The 27,862-nt window shown below is 39.9% G+C and overlaps 2 protein-coding genes across 2 annotated transcripts; one reads left to right on the top strand and one right to left on the bottom strand.

The window, feature by feature from the left end:
* Positions 1 to 2,747: 2,747 nt before the first annotated feature.
* On the bottom strand, positions 2,748 to 7,883 carry LOC139468917 (uncharacterized). The gene is made up of 5 exons (XM_071251052.1): positions 7,796 to 7,883; positions 7,320 to 7,384; positions 6,181 to 6,477; positions 4,547 to 4,630; positions 2,748 to 3,039 (listed from the first exon to the last, which is right to left on the bottom strand). The coding sequence occupies exons 2-5, from the start codon at positions 7,336 to 7,338 to the stop codon at positions 2,843 to 2,845; spliced, it is 597 nt and encodes a 198-aa protein (XP_071107153.1). The 5' UTR covers positions 7,339 to 7,384; positions 7,796 to 7,883; the 3' UTR covers positions 2,748 to 2,842.
* Positions 7,884 to 9,522: 1,639 nt separating this feature from the next.
* On the top strand, positions 9,523 to 16,787 carry LOC139468708 (large ribosomal subunit protein mL62-like). The gene is made up of 6 exons (XM_071250829.1): positions 9,523 to 9,711; positions 10,454 to 10,511; positions 11,083 to 11,142; positions 12,555 to 12,637; positions 16,123 to 16,292; positions 16,465 to 16,787. The coding sequence occupies exons 1-6, from the start codon at positions 9,544 to 9,546 to the stop codon at positions 16,553 to 16,555; spliced, it is 630 nt and encodes a 209-aa protein (XP_071106930.1). The 5' UTR covers positions 9,523 to 9,543; the 3' UTR covers positions 16,556 to 16,787.
* Positions 16,788 to 27,862: the final 11,075 nt, after the last annotated feature.

The following is a 27,862-nucleotide window of genomic DNA, read 5'->3' as shown; positions in this document are numbered from 1 at the left end:
CAGTTCTTCCCTATGATAAAGATGACAGATGGGATCTGCTCGGCCAAATATATACCTTATAAGCAATCCTAACAATTTATTTAATTAATTTATCTCTGGGGATTAACAAGTTCTAGTATCCTGTAAATATGTGTTCTATATTTATATTCTAATAAGGAAGAAAAATATATAAGCATTTGTAAATCTTTTTCAAATCAACCATCCTATTAGCAGACTTTCACAAGATCCTTTAAACAGTTTAGAAACTTATTAATAAATAAACTTACAATATTAAAGTCAAACAAAAAGAAAAAACCCAGCAATAAATAATATTTTTCATTTCAAAAAGGCCACAATTTAGTCTTGGGCTTCTGATCATTAAGACTCTTATTAGTTTTATTGACACCTCAACAATTCATCTTTGCATCTTTTTACTACAAAATTTTGTTTTGTACGGTACTTCTAGAATATTTTTGCATTTCATATCACTTAATGTGATACTTAAACAATGAATTTAAAAACACTTACTACCAAGTCAATAGTATTTTAGGTTTTTATATAACAAAATTCAAGACTGACAGCTCACCATAGCTGTTGTTTACAACTGATATCATGAGCAGCACACATGTGAATGTACAAGACTGACAGCTCACCATAGCTGTTGTTTACAACTGATATCATGAGAAGCACACACGTGTGAATGTACAAGACTGACAGCTCACCATAGCTGTTGTTTACAACTGATATCATGAGCAACACACGTGGATGTACAAGACTGACAGCTCACCATAGCTGTTGTTTACAACTGATATCATGAGCAGCACACACGTGTGAATGTACAAGACTGACAGCTCACCATAGCTGTTGTTTACAACTGATATCATGAGAAGCACATATGTGAATGTACAAGACTGACAGCTCACCATAGCTGTTGTTTACAACTGATATCATGAACAGCACACACGTGTGAATGTACAAGACTGACAGCTAAACCATAGCTGTTGTTTACAACTGATATCATGAACAGCACACACGTGTGAATGTACAAGACTGACAGCTCACCATAGCTGTTGTTTACAACTGATATCATGAGCAGCACACATGTGAATGTACAAGACTGACAGCTCACCATAGCTGTTGTTTACAACTGATATCATGAGAAGCACACACGTGTGAATGTACAAGACTGACAGCTCACCATAGCTGTTGTTTACAACTGATATCATGAGCAACACACGTGGATGTACAAGACTGACAGCTCACCATAGCTGTTGTTTACAACTGATATCATGAGCAGCACACACGTGTGAATGTACAAGACTGACAGCTCACCATAGCTGTTGTTTACAACTGATATCATGAGAAGCACATATGTGAATGTACAAGACTGACAGCTCACCATAGCTGTTGTTTACAACTGATATCATGAACAGCACACACGTGTGAATGTACAAGACTGACAGTTAAACCATAGCTGTTGTTTACAACTGATATCATGAGCAGCAAATGGGAATGTACAAGACTGACAGCTCACCATAGCTGTTGTTTACAACTGATATCATGAGCAGCACACACGTGTGAATGTACAAGACTGACAGCTCACCATAGCTGTTGTTTACAACTGATATCATGAGCAGCACACAAGTGAATGTACAAGACTGACAGCTCACCATAGCTGTTGTTTACAATTGATATCATGAGCAGCACACGTGTGTGAATGTACAAGACTGACAGCTCACCATAGCTGTTGTTTACAACTGATATCATGAGCAGCACACACGTGAATGTACAAGACTGACAGCTCACCATAGCTGTTGTTTACAACTGATATCATGAGCAGCACACATGTGAATGTACAAGACTGACAGCTCACCATAGCTGTTGTTTACAACTGATATCATGAGCAGCACACACGTGTGAATGTACAAGACTGACAGCTCACCATAGCTGTTGTTTACAACTGATATCATGAGCAGCACACGTGAATGTACAAGACTTACAGCTCACCATAGCTGTTGTTTACAATTGATATCATGAGAAGCACACGCGTGTGAATGTACAAGACTGACAGCTCACCATAGCTGTTGTTTACAACTGATATCATGAGCAGCACACAAGTGAATGTACAAGACTGACAGCTCACCATAGCTGTTGTTTACAACTGATATCATGAACAGCACACACGTGAATGTACAAGACTGACAGCTCACCATAGCTGTTGTTTACAACTGATATCATGAGCAGCACACACGTGTGAATGTACAAGACTGACAGCTCACCATAGCTGTTGTTTACAACTGATATCATGAGAAGCACATATGTGAATGTACAAGACTGACAGCTCACCATAGCTGTTGTTTACAACTGATATCATGAGCAGCACACGCGTGTGAATGTACAAGACTGACAGCTCACCATAGCTGTTGTTTACAACTGATATCATGAGCAGCACACATGTGAATGTACAAGACTGACAGCTCACCATAGCTGTTGTTTACAACTGATATCATGAGCAGTACACATGTGAATGTACAAGACTGACAGCTCACCATAGCTGTTGTTTACAACTGATATCATGAGCAGCACACAAGTGAATGTACAAGACTGACAGCTCACCATAGCTGTTGTTTACAACTGATATCATGAGCAGCACACATGTGAATGTACAAGACTGACAGCTCACCATAGCTGTTGTTTACAACTGATATCATGAGAAGCACATATGTGAATGTACAAGACTGACAGCTCACCATAGCTGTTGTTTACAACTGATATCATGAGCAGCACACAAGTGAATGTACAAGACTGACAGCTCACCATAGCTATTGTTTACAACTAATATCATGACGAGTGCGTGGACGTTCTATGGATCCAATGTTTCAGTGACAAATTTCTTCAGATTACAATGCTCCAAACCATGTCCGAGTGTCCTCACAGAAGGCTCCTCAGACCTTGCCTTCCACAGTTTGAGGAGGCTGCAGATCATCTCTGTCCTGTCCTTGTTCTCATTTGCCTTCCTGGTCGTGTCGATGTCCTCATGACTCAGTCCCAAGTGCAATGCTGTAAACAAGAAAAACTCTATAGACCAGGGCTATCTTGATCATAACTCCCCTACTTCATAGGCTTACGACAGTCGTAGCGCTAAGATCGCTTTGTGCAACGGGGCCCAGATTGAATTTCTTGGTTTTCACATGGTTCAGGTACAAATTTTGCAGGTTAAAATAAAAATGCAGTTCTTGAACAAATCTACAACTCAAAACAAGTTCAAAAACACCCTATTTTTTACATATGACTATAGTTGATCAGTCATGGGTGATAGGTATTGCAACACACAACCGTCAAATTGTGTGAGTTCTTTAACTTGTTGTGAGTAGTATATACTAATATCATTTTCTAACAGTCATTTCACAAATCTCTGTTAGGAATTATTTCATCAACCATTATGACAATTTTGTGTAATATTTTCCCATACATCTTGGTACATGTATTTCAACAACAAAAAATCCTCACATAAAAATAAATCAACCTGACTGGCCTCAGGCAGATTATTTACGAGGTCAACTGATCTGCCAACCTAAAAAGTCTACGAAATGGAAAGACGAAAGCAAAAAACAATCTTGTTGAATGCAAACTCATGTGTTCACCCTCAAAACAATTATGACGTGTACACAAAACATCAAACTGCAAGACCACCAAAACTGACTTGATGAACATGGCAAAACCATATGAAGAAAAATGTTACCAAAAACAGGATAAAATGGAAATGTCCTTTAGCGTTGAGATACTGACCTAAATATTCAAAAAAAAATTGTAAACTAACAAATAAAAATTACTTTTCACCTATCGGTCAATTGTAGACTGAATTACGTACACACGATGTTTTGTGATCATCAAAGGGAGACACCACAAACTCATTACAACAGGGGCCAGAGGTGGCCAAGTTTCCTAAGGCAGATATGAGTCCTTTAGGGACGCCAGAAACCTATGATCACATATACAGTAAACTATGGTTATAATGAACTCAAAGGGACCACTAATTTTAGTTTGTTATAACTGTAGTTCGTCATAAGCATATGTGCAACATATACAACAAATGGCCGGGACTAAAAACAAGTTCATTATATGGGTAAGCATGTTCGTTATGAACATAGTTTACTGTTCGAATTCTGGTTCACTCCTATTGTGTTTCTAGGTTTGTCAGCACCATACCCACGCTTGTGGATTTCACCGAAGTGGTAAACGTCTAGGACCTGCATCACTTCGGGCTTTCCTCCCACATAAAGCTGATACGCTATGATATAACTGGAATACTGTTCAAAGTGGTGATAAACCAAACTCACTCACAAGTCCATAAATCTTTCCAGACTAGTTCTTATGTAACAAAAACAAGAATTGTGTGAAAACAAGTGACAGGATTCGATGTGGCTGTGTCTAGCCCTGAACATGTGTAAGACATTTGGGGCAATGCTTAAATCATATATAATAACGCTGATTATTTGTGTTCCTTTCTGAGTACCACAACACAACACTCACTCAGTCAATGAGAGATATACACAACATTCCTCACCTAATTTTTTGTATTTTTCATCTTCGAATCGGAGTTTGTTGGCAACTCTCTTCAATTCATCATCTGTGACTGTTCTCCTTGAACCTAGAATAAAAAGTAGCATAATTGCAAAATGTACATTGTTCAATGAACTTTATAGGGCTTAACAGGCATTTTAAAAGTCTGAAATAGGATACAATGAGTTACTTTAACATGACCTTTCTCGAAAATAAACAAAATATAAGCATGTTTATTAACTGATAATTATCATTAGTTATTGATCAGTTGGGACAAATCAGTTGATAAGCCCATTCCAACAAACACTTGTGTTGAGAAAGAGTTAAAATTGAGAATAAAAATATCATTGATTCATCATAAGGACTTGATTGTAATCAATGGTTATCACAAATTTAGTAATATAAAGTGTAATATTATTGTAATATTATTATTATTTGTTTATTTTATTATTATTGTGTTATTATTATTATTATTATTATTTAATTGTTTCATTTACTTGAATAACAAAACAACAAATAATTCCTGAATAATGAGTGAGTGAGTGAGTTTCGTTTAACGCCACTTTTAACAGTATTCCAGTTATATCGTGGCGTGTCAGCTTAATGTGGGAGGAAAGCCTGAAGTGATGCAGGTCTCAGACGTTTACCACTTCGGTGAAACCCACGAGCACGGGTATGGTGCTGACAAACCTAGAAACATAATCGGGGCGAACCAGGATTCAAACCCACAATCATAGGTTTCTGGCGTGCCTAAGGGACGCAACTCTGCACAGTGAATCGCGGCGCTTTGGACGACTGGGCCACCCGTGCCCCCCTCCTGAATAATGAAAACAATGGGTTCAATTTCATGTTCAAGAACTCTGGTCCCCTTCAGATTTTTCTCATTCTTTCTATATTTGCAAGGTAAAAGTGAAAAAAACCTGAGTCTTCTTTTGTGCATATATATGCAGATCTATACATGGGTCTTTCCCCAAGGACGTTTCCTTTTCCACGGTAGCAAAGTTCAAACATGCAAATACCATTGTAACTGAAAATCTCTAAACTTCACACACCAGTTTCAAAAAAGGAAAAACATTTCTTTTGACAGTGTCTGTGTCATCAACACAAATTCTTTTCCAGGTTGAAACAAACAGATTTTGAGGTTGAATTCTTGATGTTTGCTCCCACTACTTATAACAAATGTGGGGTCAGATAAATGGGGTTCAGACAAATTGGGGGTCAGACATATGGAGTTCAGACAAGAGGGGGGGGGGGGGTGGGGGGTCAGATAAATGGGGTTCAGACAAGTGGGGGTCAGACAAATGAGGGGTCAGACAAATGGGGTTCAGACAAGTGGGGGTTCAGATAAATGGGGTTTTAGACAAATGGGGGGTCAGACATGTGGGGGGTCAGACAAATGGGGTGTCAGATAAATGGGGGGTCAGACAAGTAGGGTGTCAGACAAATGGGGGGGTCAGACATGTGGGGGGTCAGACAAGTAGGGTGTCAGACAAATGGGGGGTCAGACAAAAGGGGAGACACCATTATACCAGTATATTATCACAAAGCATTGGACAAACACATTTCAAATTGATTATTGTACATATTGCTTGAGAATTGGTTGTTTCATCCATCTATGACCACAAAGGGAATACATACCTAAAATGTCCATGTATCTGTCTGTGTTCACATTTGTGCGCTGATTGTTCCTGGACTCTTCATCATCGGAGGAGGAGGAGGAGCTGGGGGAGTAATGGGGGGGACGCCAGTTTGGCTGGTTGTTGTAGCTTGGTTGTTGTCTCGGAGTCCGTCGAGTCTCTCGGAACTGCACAGAGTCCTCAATACGCCCTTTCTGTATGTAGTAGATGTCTCTCTGGCCTGTGTTGTTGTCAATGCAATCAAACACGTTGATGGTGGCGTTGTCAAGAAGATACACAAATTGGTTCCTGATCACCACTGGAAAATACAACATAGGGTTGGTAAGACAGGAAGCAGTCCCTGGCACCAGAAAAGTAATAACAGGATATAAAAATTGACCCAATGCACAGTCAGTCATGAGTCTACATATTATATGTGAGTGAGCGAGTGAGTTCGGTTAAAGTCATTTTAAACAGTATTACAGTTATATTATGGCATGTCAGCTTAATGTGGGAGGATCGCCTGAAGTGATGCAGGTCTCAGACGTTAACCATTTCGGTGAAACCCATAAGCACGAGTATGGTGCTGACAAACTTAGAAACATAATCGGGGCGAACCGGGATTCGAACCCACAATCATAACTCTGCACAACAAATCGCGGCGGCTTATACGACTGGGCTACCCGTGCGCCCCTTAATATTATATCATATGTAGTGAAATCTTTGGGCATCAGGCAAAGTGAGTGTGGCTGTTAATTGGCTTTGTATTTGTTGCTTTTGAACGCTGCACTCAGCAATATACAAGTTTTATAACAGCGATTAGTAAATCATCAAGTCTGGACCAGACAATCCCGTGATTGATATCATGATCTTCAATCTACACTTTTGATACGATGACAAGCATTAACCAAGTTACCGAGCCTGATCACCCCTTACAACATGGGTTGCTGTAGACCAATTCTAACCCGGATCTACACAGGGGTGACATGTCAGAAAGTCATCTGTTTGATGTCACACAATAGTATGATATCAATGTATGTAACAAGTATTCATGCAAAATATTACCACATTTGGTAACTCAGATTTTGACGTAGTATATATTTCCTCTACATCGTCAACATTGGTACACCATACAGTGCCCAATCATGATTATATTCTTACCACTTGGTTGCCGGGCCATGTTGATTTGTGTATTAGATGACAGCAGATCTTGGAATGACTGGTAACTGAAAAATCAAACATTAGTAGAATAGTAACGGTTCTCCCATGACTGCTGTCTGTCTGCTGAGTTTCTGGGGTAGATGTAGTAGATCTATATGTATCGTTACATGTATCGAAATGCTTAAAAATTGTTTCTAGAGAGGGATTAGAGTAAGGGGTGTAAGCCTACAATTGAGCAGTTGAACAAATATTCTAGTTGGCTACTTGTTGCAAGAAATGTTGGAACTAAGTAGCTGCTTGAAAATGATTTTTTATGACACAGTTGGTTCAGCGTTGTTGCACGAAGAACCATTTTCGTTTTGTGAAGTTGTTACAGCACAATATCGTTACAGCATAATATCGCGGAAATGACTGAATTCAGTAATATGATAAGGCACTTTTCGGATTCATATCTATGAACACTGATGACTAATTACCTTTATAGCATTCAGCTCAAGTTTGCTTTCACTTCAGAATTTGACTCGGAAATCGCACAAGGGGATTCCCCAACATTCGACACATCCTTTATACGTTGAGCTAAGATAATGAACCCTCAAAATAATGTGACCCTCGCCGATCGGGTTATTCCATAACAATTTACACAAAAAAGTATGGTAATGTTAATAATTAATACAAAGGTGGAGAAAATGTTGTGGCTAATATTTTATCAATTAAATTATGTTTCATGTAAGAATGATATAACCACCTTGCGTTAAAAAAGTGACCAGTATGACATGGACAACAAATACCATAAACACCGCCCGCGTTTTACCGATACAAGCCGAACGTTGACTCGCATCATTCCGTGACGAATAGCCTAGACTGAGCGCCTGTCTATATAAAAGACTAAATGCGTTGTTTGTCGCGCGAAGTAATCATGGAACCAGTTCAACGATTGTCCCGTCTTTACGGAATTGCACGATTGGGCACGAGTGGTCACGAATGCTAAACGCACTAACGATCAACTGTCTTTGTATCGGTTTGCTTCAGAGGAATTTAAACACTGAGTCCGTCGTTGAATTATGACATGGATCACCTGTGAACCATCTTCTGGATGAACTCTGTGTGTGCATGCACTTATCTCTGTATATTACATGACATGTCATGTTATATAAAAGCAATGTACCTGTGTCAATAAGACCGTTCGAACAAAATGTCAAACAATATGTGGTACAGCACTCCAAGTTTAATACTGATTGACATGTTTTCTTTTCTTATTATTCGGCAACTTGAGGTACAGTGGATTATCAAACAGTTGTGGTAGGGTAAAAAACATAGAGACAGACTGAATAAAAATATAACTCAGTGAAAATACATTGTCGGGTACTGCAAAATAAATATACAATATAAAGCTGCTTTGGTAGGCATTTAGCAGTTGGAGTACTAAGTAAGGATAAGATTTATGGATGAACAACTTCTTTATTACAATTAAGAGCGACGTAATCAAGCAAGTGATATTGATACTTCGCCGATAATTGTCTTTACTATCCTAGCTTTGTGTACATAACGGGCTTCTCCACTCCACTATAACTGCATCTGATAGTTACTCAACTGTATAAACTTTGCCAACTACCTGTATATATACGTGTCAACCATACTCTTAATTGTAATGAAGAAGTTGTTCATCCATCAATCTTATCCTTACTTATATATAGCTGACTAATTACGATGACTGGATATCTCTTCAATGGAATTATTTCTATTAACATGTCCGAATGCATTGCCTAGACATATTTTGAATTAACTACGAGCTATAAATACATGATTCACCAACGCCGCGACTAGTTTTAAAATTGCTGATGTGTTTTTAAGCGATATTCACTCACTCATGTACGTGTGATTATGTCACTTTGTTCTCGCTACGGAACTAGAACTAAAATGTACACTCGTTAATCCGGTTGCGCAACGAGTGCGGGTAATAGTGATGCCAGTGGTTGTCATGTCAAATGAAAATGAAAATTCGAGTTAATCGGCATAACCACCAGCGACCAGTAAAGTCTCGATCTTGCAGGAACGTCCATGGGAAGTAAGGATAAGAATTTATGGATGAACAACTTCTTTATTACAATTAAGAGCGACGTTTCGGTGTAGGTTCTAACACCGTTATCAAGCAAGTGATGGGAGATAACTCTTTTCATTTTTACATTTTTCCCGGCTAACGACATCCGGTTGCAAATAAGTAAACATGCTTCGGCGAAGTTTGACGTGTGTTTGTCGATGTTCTGGTCGTCTGATGTCGCCCTCAACATCACATATGACCAGAACACTAGCAGCGGGCTATAGGAGTCAATACAGTATCGACAAGATATACCCAAACAGCGATCAAGACTATCTTGGCTCAACAGCATTCACGGTTCGTACACAAGTGGATAAGTTGTCCTAATTTCGATCACATTGATCATGATCAGAAGGTGAATTGTAGCTTTGTCAGGGACGTTACGTCAAACCGTGTCTATTAGTTGATAGGATAGGTAAGGGTACACTATTTATAATCAATGTCAGAAGGAGCAAAAAATGTCCTTCAAGTTCAGTGGAATCTGGAGAGGGCATATCACTTTGATAAAAAACCAAAACAACAACACATTTTGCATAAGTGTCCTAATAATTGGTCAGAGCAACATAAAAACATAAGTCCTTTCTTAAGATATCCACTTCTGGGTGCAAGTAATTTTTCTACAGGGGATGGAAAGTGTGAAATGAATTTGTAGAATTTAAGTTTATTGGATAAGAAAATGTTTGCAATAGTCCTCCCATCTGTCCCAAAAATTCAATTTTATTTCCTCAATCATGCAGCCATTTTTCCGCAAAACATCTGAAATACAAGAACTGATCTGAACCAGCTGATCATTCAAACTGTACTGGCTAGCGACCATCTAATGGACATCCGTTTTGTAGATGCCTTGGTGGCTGAGTGGGTAGATCGCTAACTTGTGTGTTGGGTAGATTATGCGATTAGGTGATAGGACTCATCTTAGTATTGTTTCCAGTATCAAGTATATTGTCAGTTATATTTCATATAAACATAAAAATGCCTCCAATTGCCATGTGATTACCATTCTGATTCATTGAATGATGTCCTGCTCCTTTATTTTCAGCATTCAAGTTCTGTCACTCCGGATGGGAAAGAGTTGTTCTCAGGCTATATTCCAATAAGTTTGTAGAAATAAACTTTCATCATCTCAAGATTTCTAGCGTTTAGGATTCTGGATATATCACAGCTACAACACATTTGCTGTGTATCGTGTATATAGTTCTGTCCAGGAGTAGTCAGGAATTCCTTGTACAGGTCCCCAGTTCCCGAACTATTCATCTCGAGGTCCACCAAAATATTTCCAAGAAAATATATTTTGTTAAGATTAATGGACCAGACAACACATGCCCATGTACACGGCGATGATTTTACAGCTACGATTATTACTGCTGTTCAATAAATTGTTAAATTAGAAGACGATAGTTATAGGAATAATAAGAATGTCATGAACTACATGGGCACATGTGCATAGTTTATCATAGAAGTATCATGTAAACAAGCATGGCAAGTATAATCATGTAAGTTTCATGCATAAAACAGGAGATACTTTTAGAGGTCAAAGGTTATAGCTATGTCATATTTTGGCTGTAAGCTTGAAGCGAGTAATAGAGTATGTAGACTTGGTTTAATTGGGATAATTGGCACTGTATGAAAATCTATATAGTCTTCATTCAGGTATATTTCCTATTTCAGATAAACTTGACATCAAGTACTCTCGGGGAAGTGGGCCAGGAGGTCAGAATGTCAACAAAGGTTTGTCTAATTTTTCGATGAAATAATATTGACATAAAACATTCATTCATGTCTTCGGGGGCACGGCCGGCCTAGTCGTCTAAGGCGCCGCAATTCGCTGTGCAGAGTTGCGTCCCTTGGGCACGCCAGAAATCTATGATTATGGGTTCGAATCCCGGTTCGCCCCGATTATGTTTCTAGGTTTGTCAGCACCATACCTGTGCTTGTGGGTTTAACCGAGGTGGTAAAAGTCTGAGACCTGCATCACTTTGGGCTTTCCTCCCACATTAACCTGACACGCCGTGATGAAACGGGAATACTATTAAAAGCGATGTTAAACCCAAGTCACTCACTAACTCACTCATGTTCTGTAGAACAATAAAGTAAAATGAAGTTCTCAAGTGAAGAAAACAGTCAGTACTTCTATGTCCAACCAGTATTAAGGATAATCAAATATTCTCTAAAGATTGAACCTGGGTACAAGTCGTATTAAGTTTGCATATTGTGGCCATGACTTTCACCACAGTAGCTTTTAACAAACAAACATCGGTTGTCCAATCATGAAAATGAGATCTTAGTTCTTGCTGTCGCTTCACATAGGTCTGAGGACATCCTACTACAGGTCGACCCGTGAAGATTCCGGGTTAAATTGGTCTTCAGCAACCCATGCTTGCCGTAAAAGGAGACTATGCTTGTCGTAAAAGGCGACTTTGTTTGTCGTAAAAAGGCGACTAATGGGATCGGGTGGTCAGGCTCGCTGACTTGGTTGATGCATGTCATTGATCCCAATTGCATGGATCGATGATCATGATATCAATCACTGGATTGTCTGGCCCAGACTCGATTATTTACAGACTGCCGTCATATAGCTGGAATATTGCTGAGTGCGGCGTTGAACATCAACAAACCAAACAAACCAAACCTTACTACAGGTCATGTCAGAACGACCCTTCACGAATATTGACTGCCCAATGAAATGCCTAAGAGGAAAGTCAACATTAACCGATCAGAAAACTTATCAGAGCTTCATGAGGCTAGCTTTCCTTCCAGAATATGCTATGAAAAATATCTGAACAAAATTCTCGATTCAAAATGTGAAAACTGAACAAAAGACAGTTCTGGGATGTCTAACAGGTGACTTGGATTGTATTGCAGTTCTACTAACAGGCTATGGAAAGTTTCCTCCCTGGTACATGTACATGGTACATCCCATTGAAATAAGAGATAGATGATGCTTCGTGCAAAATGTCCATGTTAACCTTTTCCAGGTTGTATGGTTAGAAAACATATTTTAACATTTGCGATCTTGTAAACAATGCTCTGATTGGTGGGATTAAAGGTCATTCTGACATGACCTGTAATGGGATGTCATCAGATCTTTGTTTAGCGATCTGAGATTGTCTGTTGTCTGTATGGTGACTGAATGTTTGCAGTGAACACCAAGGTAGAGGTTCGGTTCCATGTGGAAAGTGCTGACTGGATCCCGCAGTGGATTCGGGAGAGACTCCTGGAGAAGGTGGGTTACCTCCCCTTCCACAAGTCCGTCCCAATCCAAACAATGGACAGTATTGAGTAGGGCTTTAAAGATGCTCATACTTGGAGTTTCACAATATTATAAGTTATATGTATCACATGAGGTGTGGTGCAGTAGTACAAACATATAGACCAAAACCATTCAATCTTATTGCACTTTACTCCGATACGATGCATCTCTGAGGACACTTCAGGAGTTGAATCAGGTGAACTTTCCAATCAGCCAATAAGCATCAGGACCTCTAAATTCCCAGTACGAGTGAGCAAAGCATTCAAACCAGTATGTCAGATTTCAGTTTCTCAAAAAGGAATTATAAGGACCAGAAGAAGTATCAATTAACATCTTATGTATTGCATAACATTTCCATATCGCCATGATATTAATGGATGATGTCATGTCCACAATTAGCTTGAATCTGCTTAGTGGTGCTTTTAGAACGGTTGAGTCCAGTGAAATGTAGGTCATTTGATGGTCTTTTAGATTGTTATTTATCATCAAAAACTGGCCTCCTACATTAGTTCATACTTCTTCATGCATTGTATGGCCCATCTTGAATCTCTTGAAAACTGGCCTCCATGGGAGATATCGCTTGGGTGAGATATAGAGAATCTCAACTGAGTGTCTTTTGATATCAAATGTGTCAACACGAGTTGCTAAAAGTGGAAAAATTCCGAGGCTTGCCGAGGATTTTTGTCACTTTTATCAACAAGTGTTGATATATTTGATATCAAAAGACACTCGGGTGAGATTTTATTTATCATCCAACATCATTCTTCCAGCTTTTTCAATTTGTTGACAGTAATTAGCAGTGTCTTCAGTGTAAAAAGTACTGCTAACAGCTTCAGTAGCAGAGCCATTAGTGATGTCATTTGATTGTGACATCATGGTAACCAGTGATGTCACAATGGTCTGCAAAGCATTGTGATGCAATTTCATTGCAGCAATATCTACAGTGTAGATATCTCCTGTGGGAGCCAGTTTTGGATGATAAAAAATGCTCTCTCCCAGGAGATATTGCTGCAATGAAATTGCACCTCAATGCTTTGTAGACCATTGTGACGTCATCGGTTACCCTGACGTCACAATCAATTGACATCACTAACCTCTCTGCTACTGAAGCGGGTTGGCTGTACTTTTTATGCTTATTTGATAGAGATAACTGCTTATTTAATAAATTAACAAAGAGGGGGAGCTGTTCATTGTACAATAAAACACTGCAGGGAGAATAAACCATAAGGGGTGCAGCCATTGAGTGGTTTATTCTCTAGACAGTGTTTTATTGTATGATAAACAAAGACCATGAGTCGTTAATTTCTTAAATGAGATATCAATATTGTTTACAGTTTCTTTAAGGATGTTAATATAATTTACAAGATTTAAGAATATTTACCCGTATTTAATTAATGATGACTCCCAGAACATGCTTAATGCAATCTGACCTTGGCAATGTTGGACATGTCCATTTTATGAAAAGGAGGTTAAGTTCGCTATTTCTAGGATATTCTCAAAATTTTCACATCGATTATCTGAACCTTTTCTCCCAATACTGATTGTCATATCTCTCCCACTTTTGGATGCAGTCTTTTAGCTATTGCGTTTCTCTACGTTGTCCAGCTACATCTATGGGGAAGGATCCACAAGACACCTTCCTCTAAAAATTAACGTCATCCAATTTACAACGTCATCGAATTTACAACGTCATTAAGCTGCAAGTGCCTGTTCAAATCTCCAGGAATGACGTCATTGTAGAACAATGTTTTCTCGTGAAATAACCAAGCTTCGTTCTTTGTTATTTTTTATTTATTGCATAGTTATCTTATATTACTGTTTACAAACTGAAAAAGTTGGAAGAATGATGTTGGATGGTAAATAGAATCTCACCCATGAGACCTTTGAATATCAAATATATTTACACAGGTCAATAAAAGTTTAAAACTCCACAATCTCATTACAATCAGATCTTAGTTCTCGCTATCGCTGAACAAAGATCTGAGGACATCCAATTACGGGTCTCGTCAGAACGACCTATCATCCGACCAATCAAAGCCTCGCTTACCAGATCATGAAAGTGACAGTTGGAATGGGTTTTCGATCATGCAACCCTCAAAAACGTTAACGAGGGTTTTTTCGAACGAGAGTTACGGCCCGTACGACCGATTCTGTCAAACTTATTGTCTGTCACTCACTTCCATGGGATAACATTTGAAAGAAGGAAGCGTTGCACAGTATGTGGGAAGCACTGCTATACAATCTCAACTATACATTAGACATTCCGGAATGTTCGTTTGTTCAGTTTTCAAAATTTTAATCGAGAACTGTGAAAACATATTTTTCAAGCATTATCTGAAATGGAAGTCACCAGGTTGAAATGAGTGCTGTAAAGCTCGAGAAAGCTGCTTTCTAATTGGCTGATGTCGACTTCTTGTTAGTCATTTCAGTAATCGGTCAAAGTTCGTGAAAGGTCCTTCTGACGTGACCCGTAATGGGATGTCCTCAGATCTTTGTTTAGCGGCAGCGAGAACTTAGATCTGATTTTAATGAGATTGAAAACTCCGAGGCCTGCTTGATATCAAAATACACTTGTTTGGCAGTCCATATGTTCTTGTGTGCATCACAAATTTATTAATATGCTTACACAGCAACATACAAGGGTTCTATAACTGCCTACTAATATATTTTAAAAAGTTCTACTTTTATTAAGGTTTGAACTAAGTTTGTACACTGCCATTTGCTGTTAATTGTTTTTTAAAGTGTTCCATCTTGTCAATTTTCCAAACACGAAGGTGCTTATTATGGTAAATAATAATAATAATCCCTGATGCATGGACTTGTGTCTTTGGGTACCGCTCCAGTGTGTCCTCATGGTGAAGTGGATACAGTTTCTGCTCAGATAGTGGAAGGTTGATCCCTTGGCATCCTCAGATCAGTAATGTACTTCTGTTACCCTGCCTGGCACACAGTATTAAGGTCATAATGGGAGGACTGGTCAGCTGGGAGTCATTAAACCGTGTCTGACTGGGTAGTAATGTTAAATTGCAGCATGGTATCTTAGTGGGCTAGCACTATAAATCGGCATCAGTCCGGTCTAGTACAAGCAGCCACACACACACACGTGCATGCACGTCGCTCTATAAGTGCAATAATCTTGGACGAGACGTTAAACCCAATTTCACCTCACCTCACCTAGTGGGCTAGCACTAAAAACACTGATCAAGCCATTAATGCATGTGATGATACAAGTGAAATAATCTTGAAAGTGATATTGGACCCTATTTGACCTGACCTCTAAGGCTTAGTGTAATATTATACCCTGTGAGGATACCAGTCTCATTCAAATCCAATCCTAGTGCTCACTACCGATTCATAGATCTGGTTTTAATGAGAATGCAATGATACCAGGTGTATGTTGAGAGATTCGCGGCCACATGAATTCCTGACTTGATATCTGAGTTGACCTTATTGCACAGGAGGCTGGGCGGATCACCAAGGGAGGCTATCTGGTGGTGACCTCGGACACAACGAGGAAGCAGATGTTGAACCAGGCTGACTGCATGGAGAAGATACGGTCGATCATCTTCGGAGCTGGCGTACTTCCTCGTGAACTTACAGAAGAGGAGAAGACTGTGAGAGACAAGAGGTATGGAATCAGTCCTTGTTGTTTAGTTCCATGTACCCACACTTAAAGCTGAAGTTGAAGGTGTTCCAAGTTGTATTCAGTCATGGCTACACTGGGTCAACATGTACATATTGCAAGGCATGTCGTGTCCTGAGTTTAATTAACTGGACATTTTGACTGGTGCATGTTTCAGAATGGCCAAGGCAAAGCAGGCTGTGCTGAGGGAGAAGAAACAACACTCACTCAAGAAACAACATCGCCAGACTCCAAGTGTGGGCAGTTGATGACCACAGGAGACTGTGTATAAGCATTGTAGAGTGTGTGTGAGAGTGAAGTCCAGGGTGTGGTGGGGGTGAATGTCGACAGTCCAAGGACAGCCGCAGAAGTTGTTGATTCAGTCAAGGCGGAAGTGGTGTGTCATCAGATGTGTCGACCTGTGTCACTTCACCTCAGTAAGTTTGTAGCCCTGATAATAAAGGGAAGTGCTACAGTGTCTGATTTGTGAATTTAATATGGGCTGACGTTTGGAATAAAATGGTGGATTGATGAAAGCTGAATATTCAGTGCAGAGGATTTTGTGCAACAGTTTCACAAACTGGAGGTCTGCCACTGTTTTACCCGTGAAGATCCGGGGTAGATAGGTCTTCAGCAACCCATGTTTGCTGTAAAAGGTGACAATGCTTGTTGTAAGAGGCAACTCACAGGATCGGATGATCAGACTCGCTGACTTGGTTGATGCATGTCATTGTATCCCAAATTGTGTGGATTGATGCTCATGATATCAATCACTGGATTGTCTAGTCCAGACTCGATTATTTACAGACTATTGTCACATAGCTGGAATATTGCTGAGTGCCACGTTAAACAACAAACAATTAATCTCAAGCACACACTTTTGATAGATGTTAGAGACCTCTGAAGTGATCATAACGTTATTCCAAAGTAAGCCAGAGGCATGGGACTTCTGTTTCAAGGGGAAACAACACTCCAACTCTCCGTCGTCTTGCAGGCGCCGGTTTAATTCACCTGTATAATCAACAGATTACATGTAGTGCAGAACACAATCAGTCAAGATTATAGTCCATATGCATATTTTGAATCTGTGAAGAAAATCATCCATATTCAATATGCTCTTTAAAGTTGCACTACTCTGAATAGCATTAGGGGTCAAAGTATAACTGTATATATTGTTGAGTCAGCTGTTACCTAATTTGGTGAAGTCCAAATGGTTCCAGATATATTGGGGACGGATATATTGGGGCCGTCTAGTGGTTAATGTGTCTGGTTGTCACACCAAAAACCTAGGTTAGATTCCCCTCATGGGTACTGTGTGTGAAGTCCATTTATGCTGTACCCCATCATGATATTGCTGAAGTATTGCTAAAATCATACTCACTCACTCACTCCAGATATATTGGTGGTGGTAGGAAATAAATCGGGGCCTTCAAGAAAAGGTTGAGTTGGGTCTGCTTGCATTTTCGCATGTAATGCAAAAACCTGTGTTCTTGCAGTTGTGTTTGACATCAGAATCACAGGACCTGTCCCAGACGTGCAGTATTTGAAGACATTTCTTGGAAGGATCTGGGCTATAGGTTGAGTTACATAAGAATAAGTCAAATTATACCATGTGACTTCATACACACATTCATGCACCATATTCCGCCTTATGTCTCTTTGTAAAAGCTAGCACACCACAGTACTTATTATATATATTTCCTGGGAGCTACTTGGTTGCTAGCAATATTTTTCTTGGTGCCATTTTGCTCTTTAAGGAGCCACATTAAAATTTAAGGAGCCACATTGATTTAGGCTTACAAAGAATTTATTATTTGAGTACTTAAATAACAAGACAAGACAAGATTGAAAACATTCCAATGGTTCTGATGTGTCTGAACAACAAACTTTGAATTTGCCACAATGAGTGAATGAGTGAGTATGGTTTTACGCCGCTTTTAGCAATATTCCAGCAATATCACTTCGGGGGACACCAGAAATGGGCTTCACGCATTGTACCCATGTAGGGAATCGAACCTACTAGGCTACCCGACCGCCCCTGACACAATGAAGACAATGACCCTTGTCGAAAGACAATAACTGGAATTAAGGCAGTATCCTGAAACCATACTGCTGCTACCTTTTCGCATTTATTCTACCAGACACACACATTCATAGCAGTTGAAGTAATCTCGGGTATCTCGCATCTCTGATTCCATTATTCCCACTAACATATGCATCTAATAAACTCTTTTTAAAACTGCTGGCAGTAATTCACATCATCATTCTGTGATGGACAGTTTGACTTAGCGATGGCTCTTGAAAACATGTCAAATAGTCTTTTATGATTTGAACATGCCACGATTGTGAAAGTAAACTGAAAAATGTGCATGTGACACGAAATACATAAACTTGTAGCATTACAGACAGGCTTTAATATCGCTGTAGTGAGTGAGTTGGTGAGTGAGAATGGTTTTACGCCGCTTTTAGTAATACTCTAGCAATATCACGACGGGGGACACCAGAAATGGGCTTCACACATTGTACCCATGTGGGGAATTGAAACCGGGTCTTTGGCGTGACAAGCGAACGTTTCTACCGCAAGACTGCTACTCCACCGCCCCTCGATATCACTGTAAGGAGTGGCACTACCCAGCGAAGTCATAATGTTGAGATAGATTAGTTTCTTTCAATATGTGAAATATTTTAGTCACCAATCAAATTTTATTAATGGGAGCCACTGACAACCACACAATAAATTAATACAGGTGAACAGACAGGTAGATGGCTAATAGGGATGAGATGAGTCCAAAATTACTACCCGTGTACCCGACACCCTATTACCTGATCCTACCCAGGTACCCGACCCCCTATTACCTGACCCTATCCGGGTACCCGACCACCTATTACCTAACCCTACCCAGGAACCTGATGTTGGTTTCGAGTTCGGTAGAAAATGTCTGATTGGAAATTGTTTTACCTGGCAAAACTTTAATATGGTACAACGTCCCTGTTTATGAGATTTAACCCTACTGGAAAGTAAAACCTCACAATAGGTTTTAATACCAAAAGAAAGAAGTCTCTTACTTAATAGCGATCCCAATGAATAGGTTTTTATAGATCACAGAGATATGAAAAAACACATTGAATGATACCGGACTTACGTACCCTCTCAGGGGGGACACTTATTTTACGATACCACTAACAATCTCAGTTATGAATTCATTCTACCAAATTAAAATCACTTTCTATATACTATACATGTTATAATCAAAATTTATCTATTAATTCTATTTCTTTTAAAAAACCTGATGATTACATAAGCACTGATTTGACTAAAAAGATCCTTTATGGATGTAATTTTGAAATACTTATCTCCTGTGATGGAAAAATCAATGCAGTCAAGCAGGACATGCTTGACCGTGATTCTTTCATCACAAGGGATGGAGGAACCTCTCCTTTCAATAAATATTCGTGGGTATATCTGCTGTGGCCAATACGACATCGTCGCATAATGACCTCTTCAAATCTGGTCTGACAGCCTAAGTAGGTGTAACCGATAGTTGGTTTAATTTCATGTAATTTATTGATACCTACTTGGGTGTCCCACTTCTTCTGCATGAGATCCCTGATGTAACATCCCATAATCACTGTATGGGATAAGAAGTGGTGTCACAGATTTGTTGAGTGCTGCTTTCGCTTTCGCATTTAAATCGTACGTGTACACGATTGATCTTTAATAGCTTGAAGGCAAGAGAGTCTGAAAATATAATATATTGTTTATTGGTTATTGATATATTCTCGTGCTGTGAATATGGCCTTTGCTTCGGCCGTAAAATGGAACAGTTGTCTGGTATTCGGTTTGACATAGTCCTGGATCCAATGACAGTGGCGCTGGCAACAGCGTCACCATCCGTGGATCCATCTGTAAATATAGATTTGTAGGTATCGTATGGGGATCGTAATTGATTTTATTCTTGCAGATACATTAGTTGATTTGTTTCAGATTTTTTAAAATTAGTGAGAGAAAGGTCTACTTCAGGTCTGACTAATTGCCAAGGAGGAGTAGACACAAGCCGACATGGAGATATTATATCTAAGTCAATATTAGCATCTGCAGTGTGAGACTTGATCCTAATGCCAAGTGGCGGTACAAGCTTTGGCTTTTTGTGAAACAGTTCCTCATTGAGAGGACTAGTTATAAGCTGGATTTGATGGGTTTGTACGTAATTTAGTTATTTACTGAAGGGATACTTTTAAGCGGCGCTGTGCAAGCGAGGGCTCATCGGCTTCCACATACAAACTAGGAGAGGTTCTAAATGATCCAAGACAGAGTCTCGGTCCTTGATGATGTATGCTATCTAATTTCCCTAAAGTACTTTGAGCAGCTCCAGCATATACAATTGAACCATAATCTAGCTTAGAACTAATAAGGGATCTATACAGGTGAAGTAAGGTTGTCTGATCCCCACCCAAGCTTAGTATTTGCAACAACTTTAAGTAGATCCGGAGCCTTCAAGCATTTAGTTTTAAGATGTTTTATATGAGGTTAAAACGTAAAGTGGCGATCACAAAAAAAGACCCAAGAACTTGGCCTCCTCAACAACCTTGATGGGGGCACCGTTTAACAGTTGCTCCGGGCCTTTATGCGGTCTATAATGTCAACAGAAATGGATACAATTTGTCTTTGCTTCGGAAAATCAAAAACAATTCTCTAGCGACCACTTTTTAAATTTAGTCAAAGCTGCAGTTGCCTTTCTATTGTGAGCATGTTGTTGCCACGAGAAGATATGTTGAAGTCATCTACAAAGAGTGACCCATTAATTGAGTCATTCAATACCTTGGAGAGACTGTTAATTTTAATCATCAAATACAGTTAGAAGTGTCTGGAGACATGGTTCGGGCAAGCTGATAATGAATATTAACAGCTCAGTTGCAGTATCATGAGCTTGCCCAAGGGCGGTGTTGAGCTCATGTAGTGAAAATACTTCATTGTAATCTTCACCATTATCAGAATGAAAATTAACCTTTTTCTTTTCCTGTTGTTGCTGAAATTTCTGAAATGTAGGATCATAGTTAGATGATGAAGAATGCTTGGCTAAAGTTTCACCTACTTGAATTGCTATGTCAGATTTATCTGTTGATATATCATTACCACCTTTGAGATGTTTAATGCCGGATTTAGAATCCTTACCTTTAATTCTTTGAATCATATTCCACACCTTTGATATAGGTGTGCGTGAATTGATTCTGGATACATAATTTCTCCAAGACTGACGTTTATTTTGTTTGAATGTTCGTCTAGCCTTTGCACTATATATTTTTACAATATTTATATTATGGACCGTAGGGTGTCGGCGGAAAAACTTTTCTGCCTTATTCCTACGCTTTCAAGACATGGTTTGCGCATATGCGGGTTCACAGAGGACTTAGGAATGGTTTCATCAGCTATGTGTTTCAGTTGTTCTGAGAACATTTGAATAGGGTCTGGAATGTTTTTAAAAAGTTTCAGGTTTCAGTGTTTCCAAACAACGAGTTTGAAATAAGGGCCAGTTTGCTCTATTAAAATTCCACCTTGTTGAAGGTGGCTCATCAGTTGGGAGAATAGATTTTAGTACTGTGGGGAAATGGTCACTTCCATATAGGCCATCATGGACAGACCAGTCAAATTCATTTAGTAAATTAGCATCCGTGAGTGACAGATCTAATGCTGAATAAGTTCCTGTTGCAGGATGTAAATACGTGTTTGGCCCTTCATTGAATATACTAAAATTATTGTTTGTAATAAAATCTTCAAGGCCTGTTCCCTTAGCATTGGGGCACGGGTGGCCCAGTCGTCTAAGGCGCCGCGATTCGCTGTGCAGAGTTGCGTCCCTTGGTCACGCCAGAAACCTATGATTGTGGGTTCGAATCCCGGTTCGCCCCGATTATGTTTCTAGGTTTGTCAGCACCATACCCGTGCTCGGGGGTTTCACCTGCATCACTTCGGGCTTTCCTCCCACATTAACCTGACACGCCGTGATATAACTGGAATACTGTTAAAAGCGGCGTTAAACCAAACTCACTCACTCACACCCCCTTAGCGTTGGTACCAACACTTCCTCATAGAGGTTTATGTCCATTTAAGTCACCCATGATGACACAGGGTTGAGGGAGTTGGTAAAAAAAGAGAAGATGGTGGAATTTACAAAGAGCAAAGTGTTCGTCGAACTGCAACGGCTTGAAGATTGGTGGTAAGAGGTATAGCTCTATGAATTATGTCCTGTCTCACTAAGATTGAAGAACCTCCAGTGGCTTTTGCTCCTGGAGGTGAGAAGAGATTATGCATATTATATTTCCTGACATCACATTTATCTGTGTTCTTAAGATATGTTTCTTGTATCTCATGGTTTAAAATCTTGAATTAAAAGCTCTAAATCATTAAAATTATTTCTAAATCCTCTACAATTCCATTAAAGTATGTTGGACGATTGTGTCATGGTGGCTCAATCTGTGAATGCTCACGTACACGTGAGGAGGAAGGACTTCTACTACTGCTCTGTGACGATGGTGTAACGTCCATGTCCAGAACATCAAAGGAGTTATGGACAACTATCTCTGAAGATGAAGAGTTCCTGGTTGTCTGATTTCTATGAAGCTTTTTTTCTTTCTTTTCTGGTCAAAGGTTGCATGTCTGGTTCTACAGCCTCAGATTCTTTAGTGACAAGCACTTCAGCATCAGACACCTTATTGTCTAGTTCAGAGAGATTCACAGTTTGGGTGGAAGATGTATTAGAAGTTATGCTGACAGGCTGATCTGACTTTACCGAGGGCAACTCAGTCTGAATAGAGCTTGATGAGTTTTGTGTAGCAGAACGAGCAACAGCTGCAGAATATGTTTTATTAATTGTTGTTGGAGGAGATATATTTTCAACAAGTTTCTTTGCCTCATGAAATGAAATGTTATTTTCATGCTTGACCTTCAGAATTTGTGATTGGGTTTGCCACACAGGACATAGCCTTGAAGAAGCCATATGTTGTCCTTTGCAACTGGCACATTTTATTTCTGCATCACAATCGGTGTTCTCATGTTCACAACCGCAACGCTGACAGATCACAGAGTTGTTACAATATTTGGAGCTATGACCGAATTTTTGGCACTTGATTGGGGACATACACCTCCACTCGTATGTTGATGTACCCAGCTTTTGACTTTAGAACTGCTGAAAGTGCAAATGGAAACAGATATGTGCTTGACGGGATGATGTCGTCGTCTCTTGATTTCCTCGTAAAGCGTTTGACTGCTGTCACTCCTTGGAGTTTGAGTTCTTCCATAAATTCTTGTTCGGACATGTCGGACAGGCAATGGGCTCTGTCATGAACAATGTCACGAATTCAAAGTTTTGAGCACAGACACAGCAACCTCAATATTGGCAAATGTAGTTAATGATAACAGATTGAGAAACTGCTTTCTCCGTGAACACTCAACAAGGAGCGAGCCACTACGAAGACGCGACACATTCTTTTCTCCACAAATTCGAGATACAGCTTTGGGAATGGCAAATTGATTTCTGGTTTGACCAGTGTCATCTTGATCGACATGTCTACGTTTGGAACGGTTTGAACCAGGGTATTGGTGATACATGATGAAAGAAAATAATTCACCACCCTGCTCTCTACCCACCATGGTGTGCCACAAAGAGCGATGTTTTATAGCACCGGATTTCCAACATGCCAACATCAGGGATACAGAGGTGGTATACTCCAGTAACAGCAACATGAACAGCTGAATTTGTCTACCAAATATAATGCCAGGCTGGTTCGGCCCATGACAAAAAATTGGAGACAGACAGAACTCAGAGGTCAATAGTACCTGATTGGCCCATGAGCCACCGCCTTCTGGCATGGGACTCTAGGCAAGTTTATATCCTATAATGTTCGTTAACAACATATACACCAAACATTCACATTAATTGAAATATTTCAATATGGACGTGTTAAATACACAGGGCATGGGGTGACCAGCCGATTGATATTACCGGGCCCATTCTACCACCCGTCTAGGTGAAGTCAGGGTCAAAGTGATGTGTAGGGGAAAGGGACACTGTTCCTGGCTCCAGAGCCCTCAACCACCAGAATCCCTTCCTCCACCAACATAGGGGCGCAATCCACGGCAAGCAGGTTGCCCAATGTTGTCGCCTATCAAGCAATGAGGTGCTGTGGACACATTCTACCCCGAGTCCACATGAGGGAAGAGCGATAAGCGTTAGCCAGCACTCACCGCGTGGAGGTTGCTCTTCATCTGCCTATTTAGAATACTTCCAACCTTTTCAGTAATAAGAAGTGTGAAAGAAAGTGCAGATAACCAGCCTCATAGACATTAAGTAGGTCAGTTGGTCGTGAAGTCATAGTAAACGATGACATCCCGAAGATTTGGATTAAAAAATGACTTCAATATGTTTTGTTTAAGGCATGAATGCAGACGACAGACGTGAAAGATGTAGAAGATTCCATACATATGTGTATGGAAAGCTATTTATTATAGACAGACCACAAACCCTTAGAAATGATCAAGCTGAAGAACTTGACTGCAGCCCCACCAAAATTACAGAGAATGATTCTACGTCTCCAAAACTATGATGTCAAAATCAGATCTGCCACTGTTTTACCCGTGAAGATCCGGGGTAGATAGGTCTTCAGCAACCCATGTTTGCTGTAAAAGGTGACAATGCTTGTTGTAAGAGGCAACTCACAGGATCGGATGATCAGACTCGCTGACTTGGTTGATGCATGTCATTGTATCCCAAATTGCGTGGATTGATGCTCATGATATCAATCACTGGATTGTCTAGTCCAGACTCGATTATTTACAGACTATTGTCATATAGCTGGAATATTGCTGAGTGCCACGTTAAACAACAAACAATTAATCTCAAGCACACACTTTTAACAGATGTTAGAGACCTCTGAAGTGATCATAACGTTATTCCAAAGTAAGCCAGAGGCATGGGACTTCTGTTTCAAGGGGAAACAACACTCCAACTCTCCGTCGTCTTGCAGGCGCCGGTTTAATTCACCTGTATAATCAACAGATTACATGTAGTGCAGAACACAATCAGTCAAGATTATAGTCCATATGCATATTTTGAATCTGTGAAGAAAATCATCCATATTTCAATATGCTCTTTAACGTTGCACTACTCTGAATAGCATTAGGGGTCAAAGATAAGTGTATATATTGTTGAGTCAGCTGTTACCTAATTTGGTGAAGTCCAAATGGTTCCAGATATATTGGGGATGGATATATTGGGGCTGTCTAGTGGTTAATGTGTTCGGTTGTCACACCAAAAACCTAGGTTCAATTCCCCACATGGGTACTGTGTGTGAAGTCCACTTATGGCGTCCCCCATCGTGATATTGCTGAAATATTGCTAAAATCATACTCACTCACTCACTCCAGATATATTGGTGGTGGTAGGAAATAAATCAGGGCCTTCAAGAAAGGGTTGAGATGTGTCTGCTTGCATTTTCGCATGTAATGCAAACGCCTGTGTTCTTGCAGTTGTGTTTGACATCAGAATCACAGGACCTGTCCCAGACGTGCAGTACTTGGAGACATTCCATGGAAGGATCTGGGCTATAGGTTGAGTTACATAAGAATAAGTCAAATAATACCATGTGACTTCATACACACATTCATGCACCATGTTCCGACTTGTGGTTTTTATACAAGCTAGCACACCACAGTACTTATGATATATATTTCCTGGGAGCCACTTGGCTGCTAGCAATATTTTTCTTGGTGCCATTTTGCTCTTTAAGGAGCCACATTAAAATTTAAGGAGCCACATTGATTTAGGCTTACAAAGAATTTATTATTTGAGAACTTAAATAACAAGACAAGACAAGATTGAAAACATTCCAATGGTTCTGATGTGTCTGAACAACAAACTTTGAAAACTTGCCACAATGAGTGAATGAGTGAGTATGGTTTTATGCCGCTTTTAGCAATATTCCAGCAATATCACTTCGGGGGACACCAGAAATGGGCTTCACACATTGTACCCATGTAGGGAATTGAACCTACTAGGCTATCCGACTGCCCCTGCCACAATGAAGACAAATCATTGAACAATGACCCTTGTCCAAAGACAATAACTGGAATTCTCTAAGGCAGTATCCTGAAACAATACTGCTGCTGCCTTTTCCCATTTATTCTACCAGACACACACATTCATAGCAGTTGATGTAATCTCGGGTATCTAGCATCCCAATGTTGAATTCTCTGATTCCATTATTCCCACTAACATCTGCATCTAATAAACTCTTTTAACACCTGCTGGCAGTAATTCATATCATCATTCTGTGATGGACAGTTTGACTTAGCTTTTGAAAACATGTCAAATATTCTTTTATGATTTGAACATGCCAGCATTGTGAAAGTAAACTGAGAAATGTGCATGTGACCAGAAATACATAAACTTGTGGCATTACAGATGATAGCATCAGAAGCAAGATAGGCTTTAATATAACTGTAGTGAGTGAGTCAGTGAGAATGGTTTTATGCGGCTTTTAGCAATACCCCAGCAATATCATGAGGGGGACACCAGAAATGGGCTTCACACATTGTACCCATGTGGGGAATTGAAGCTGGGTCTTCGGCATGACAAGTGAATGCTTCTACCGCTAGGCCGCTACCCCACCGCCCCTCAATATCACTGCAAGGAGTTGCACTCCCCAGGGAAGTCATAATGTTGATATAGATTAGTTTCTTTCAAAATGTGAAATATTTTAGTCCCCAATCAAAGTTTATTAATGGGAGCCACTGACAACCACACAATAAATTAATACAGGTGAACAGACAGGTAGATGGCTAATAAGGATGAGATGAGTCCAAAATTACTACCCATGTACACGAACCCCGTTTACCTGACCCCCTATTACCTGACCCTCCCAAGTACCCAACCCCCTATTTCCTGACCCTATCCGGGTACTGACCCCCTATTTCCTGACCCTACCCGGGTACTCAACCCCCTATTTCTGACCCTACCTGGGTACCCGATCACCTATCACCTGACACTACCCAAGTACCCGACCCCCTATTACCTCACTCTACCCAGATACCCGACCCCCTATTACCTGACCCTGACCGGGTACCCGATCACCTATTACTTAACCCTACCCAGGAACCTGCTGTTGGTTTCGAGTTGGGTAGAAAATGTCTGATTGTAAATTGTTTTACCTGACAAAAATATTTAATACATCTATAAAAAGATCTGCATACACTGAAGTTGACTAAAACCTATCTTTACTCAGACATATAATTCAGAAGGAATATGTGCATTGTCAGAAAGGAATGCGATTTGCAGTGTAGCCATAGAGTTTTCTTGTTATTGTCATTGAACAATATATCACGTGATTAACCAGCTACTCGGGTAATCCTGTGGACACCTGGATCCATCTCAGGGCCCGACCCAGCCCTAATGGCTGACAATAATGTATGAGGGTGAAATTCTATTTAGAGTGAGTGTGAGTCACCGTCAATATTACAGCCATATCGTGACGAGAAGTTATGATATATTATCAATAAATATAAACCCGTCATCGATGGACAGTGA

This window comes from Haliotis cracherodii, unplaced genomic scaffold, assembly GCF_022045235.1.
Source record: "Haliotis cracherodii isolate W230 unplaced genomic scaffold, xgHalCrac1.p SCAF_2, whole genome shotgun sequence".
NCBI classification, from domain to species: Eukaryota; Metazoa; Mollusca; class Gastropoda; order Lepetellida; family Haliotidae; genus Haliotis; species Haliotis cracherodii.
This window is presented reverse-complemented; position numbering and strand designations above follow the sequence as displayed.

Coding starts and splice junctions, on each gene's coding strand:
- LOC139468708 (XM_071250829.1), top strand. CDS start 9,544: ATGCTTCGGCGAAGTTTGACGTGTGTTTGTCGATGTTCTGGTCGTCTG. Junction 10,512..11,082: donor CTCAGGCTATATTCCAATAA/GTTTGTAGAAAT, acceptor TTCCTATTTCAG/ATAAACTTGACATCAAGTAC. Junction 12,638..16,122: donor GGGAGAGACTCCTGGAGAAG/GTGGGTTACCTC, acceptor CTTATTGCACAG/GAGGCTGGGCGGATCACCAA.
- LOC139468917 (XM_071251052.1), bottom strand. Junction 4,631..6,180: donor CAGATACATGGACATTTTAG/GTATGTATTCCC, acceptor TTTTTATTCTAG/GTTCAAGGAGAACAGTCACA. Junction 3,040..4,546: donor TGAAAAATACAAAAAATTAG/GTGAGGAATGTT, acceptor TCTTGTTTACAG/CATTGCACTTGGGACTGAGT.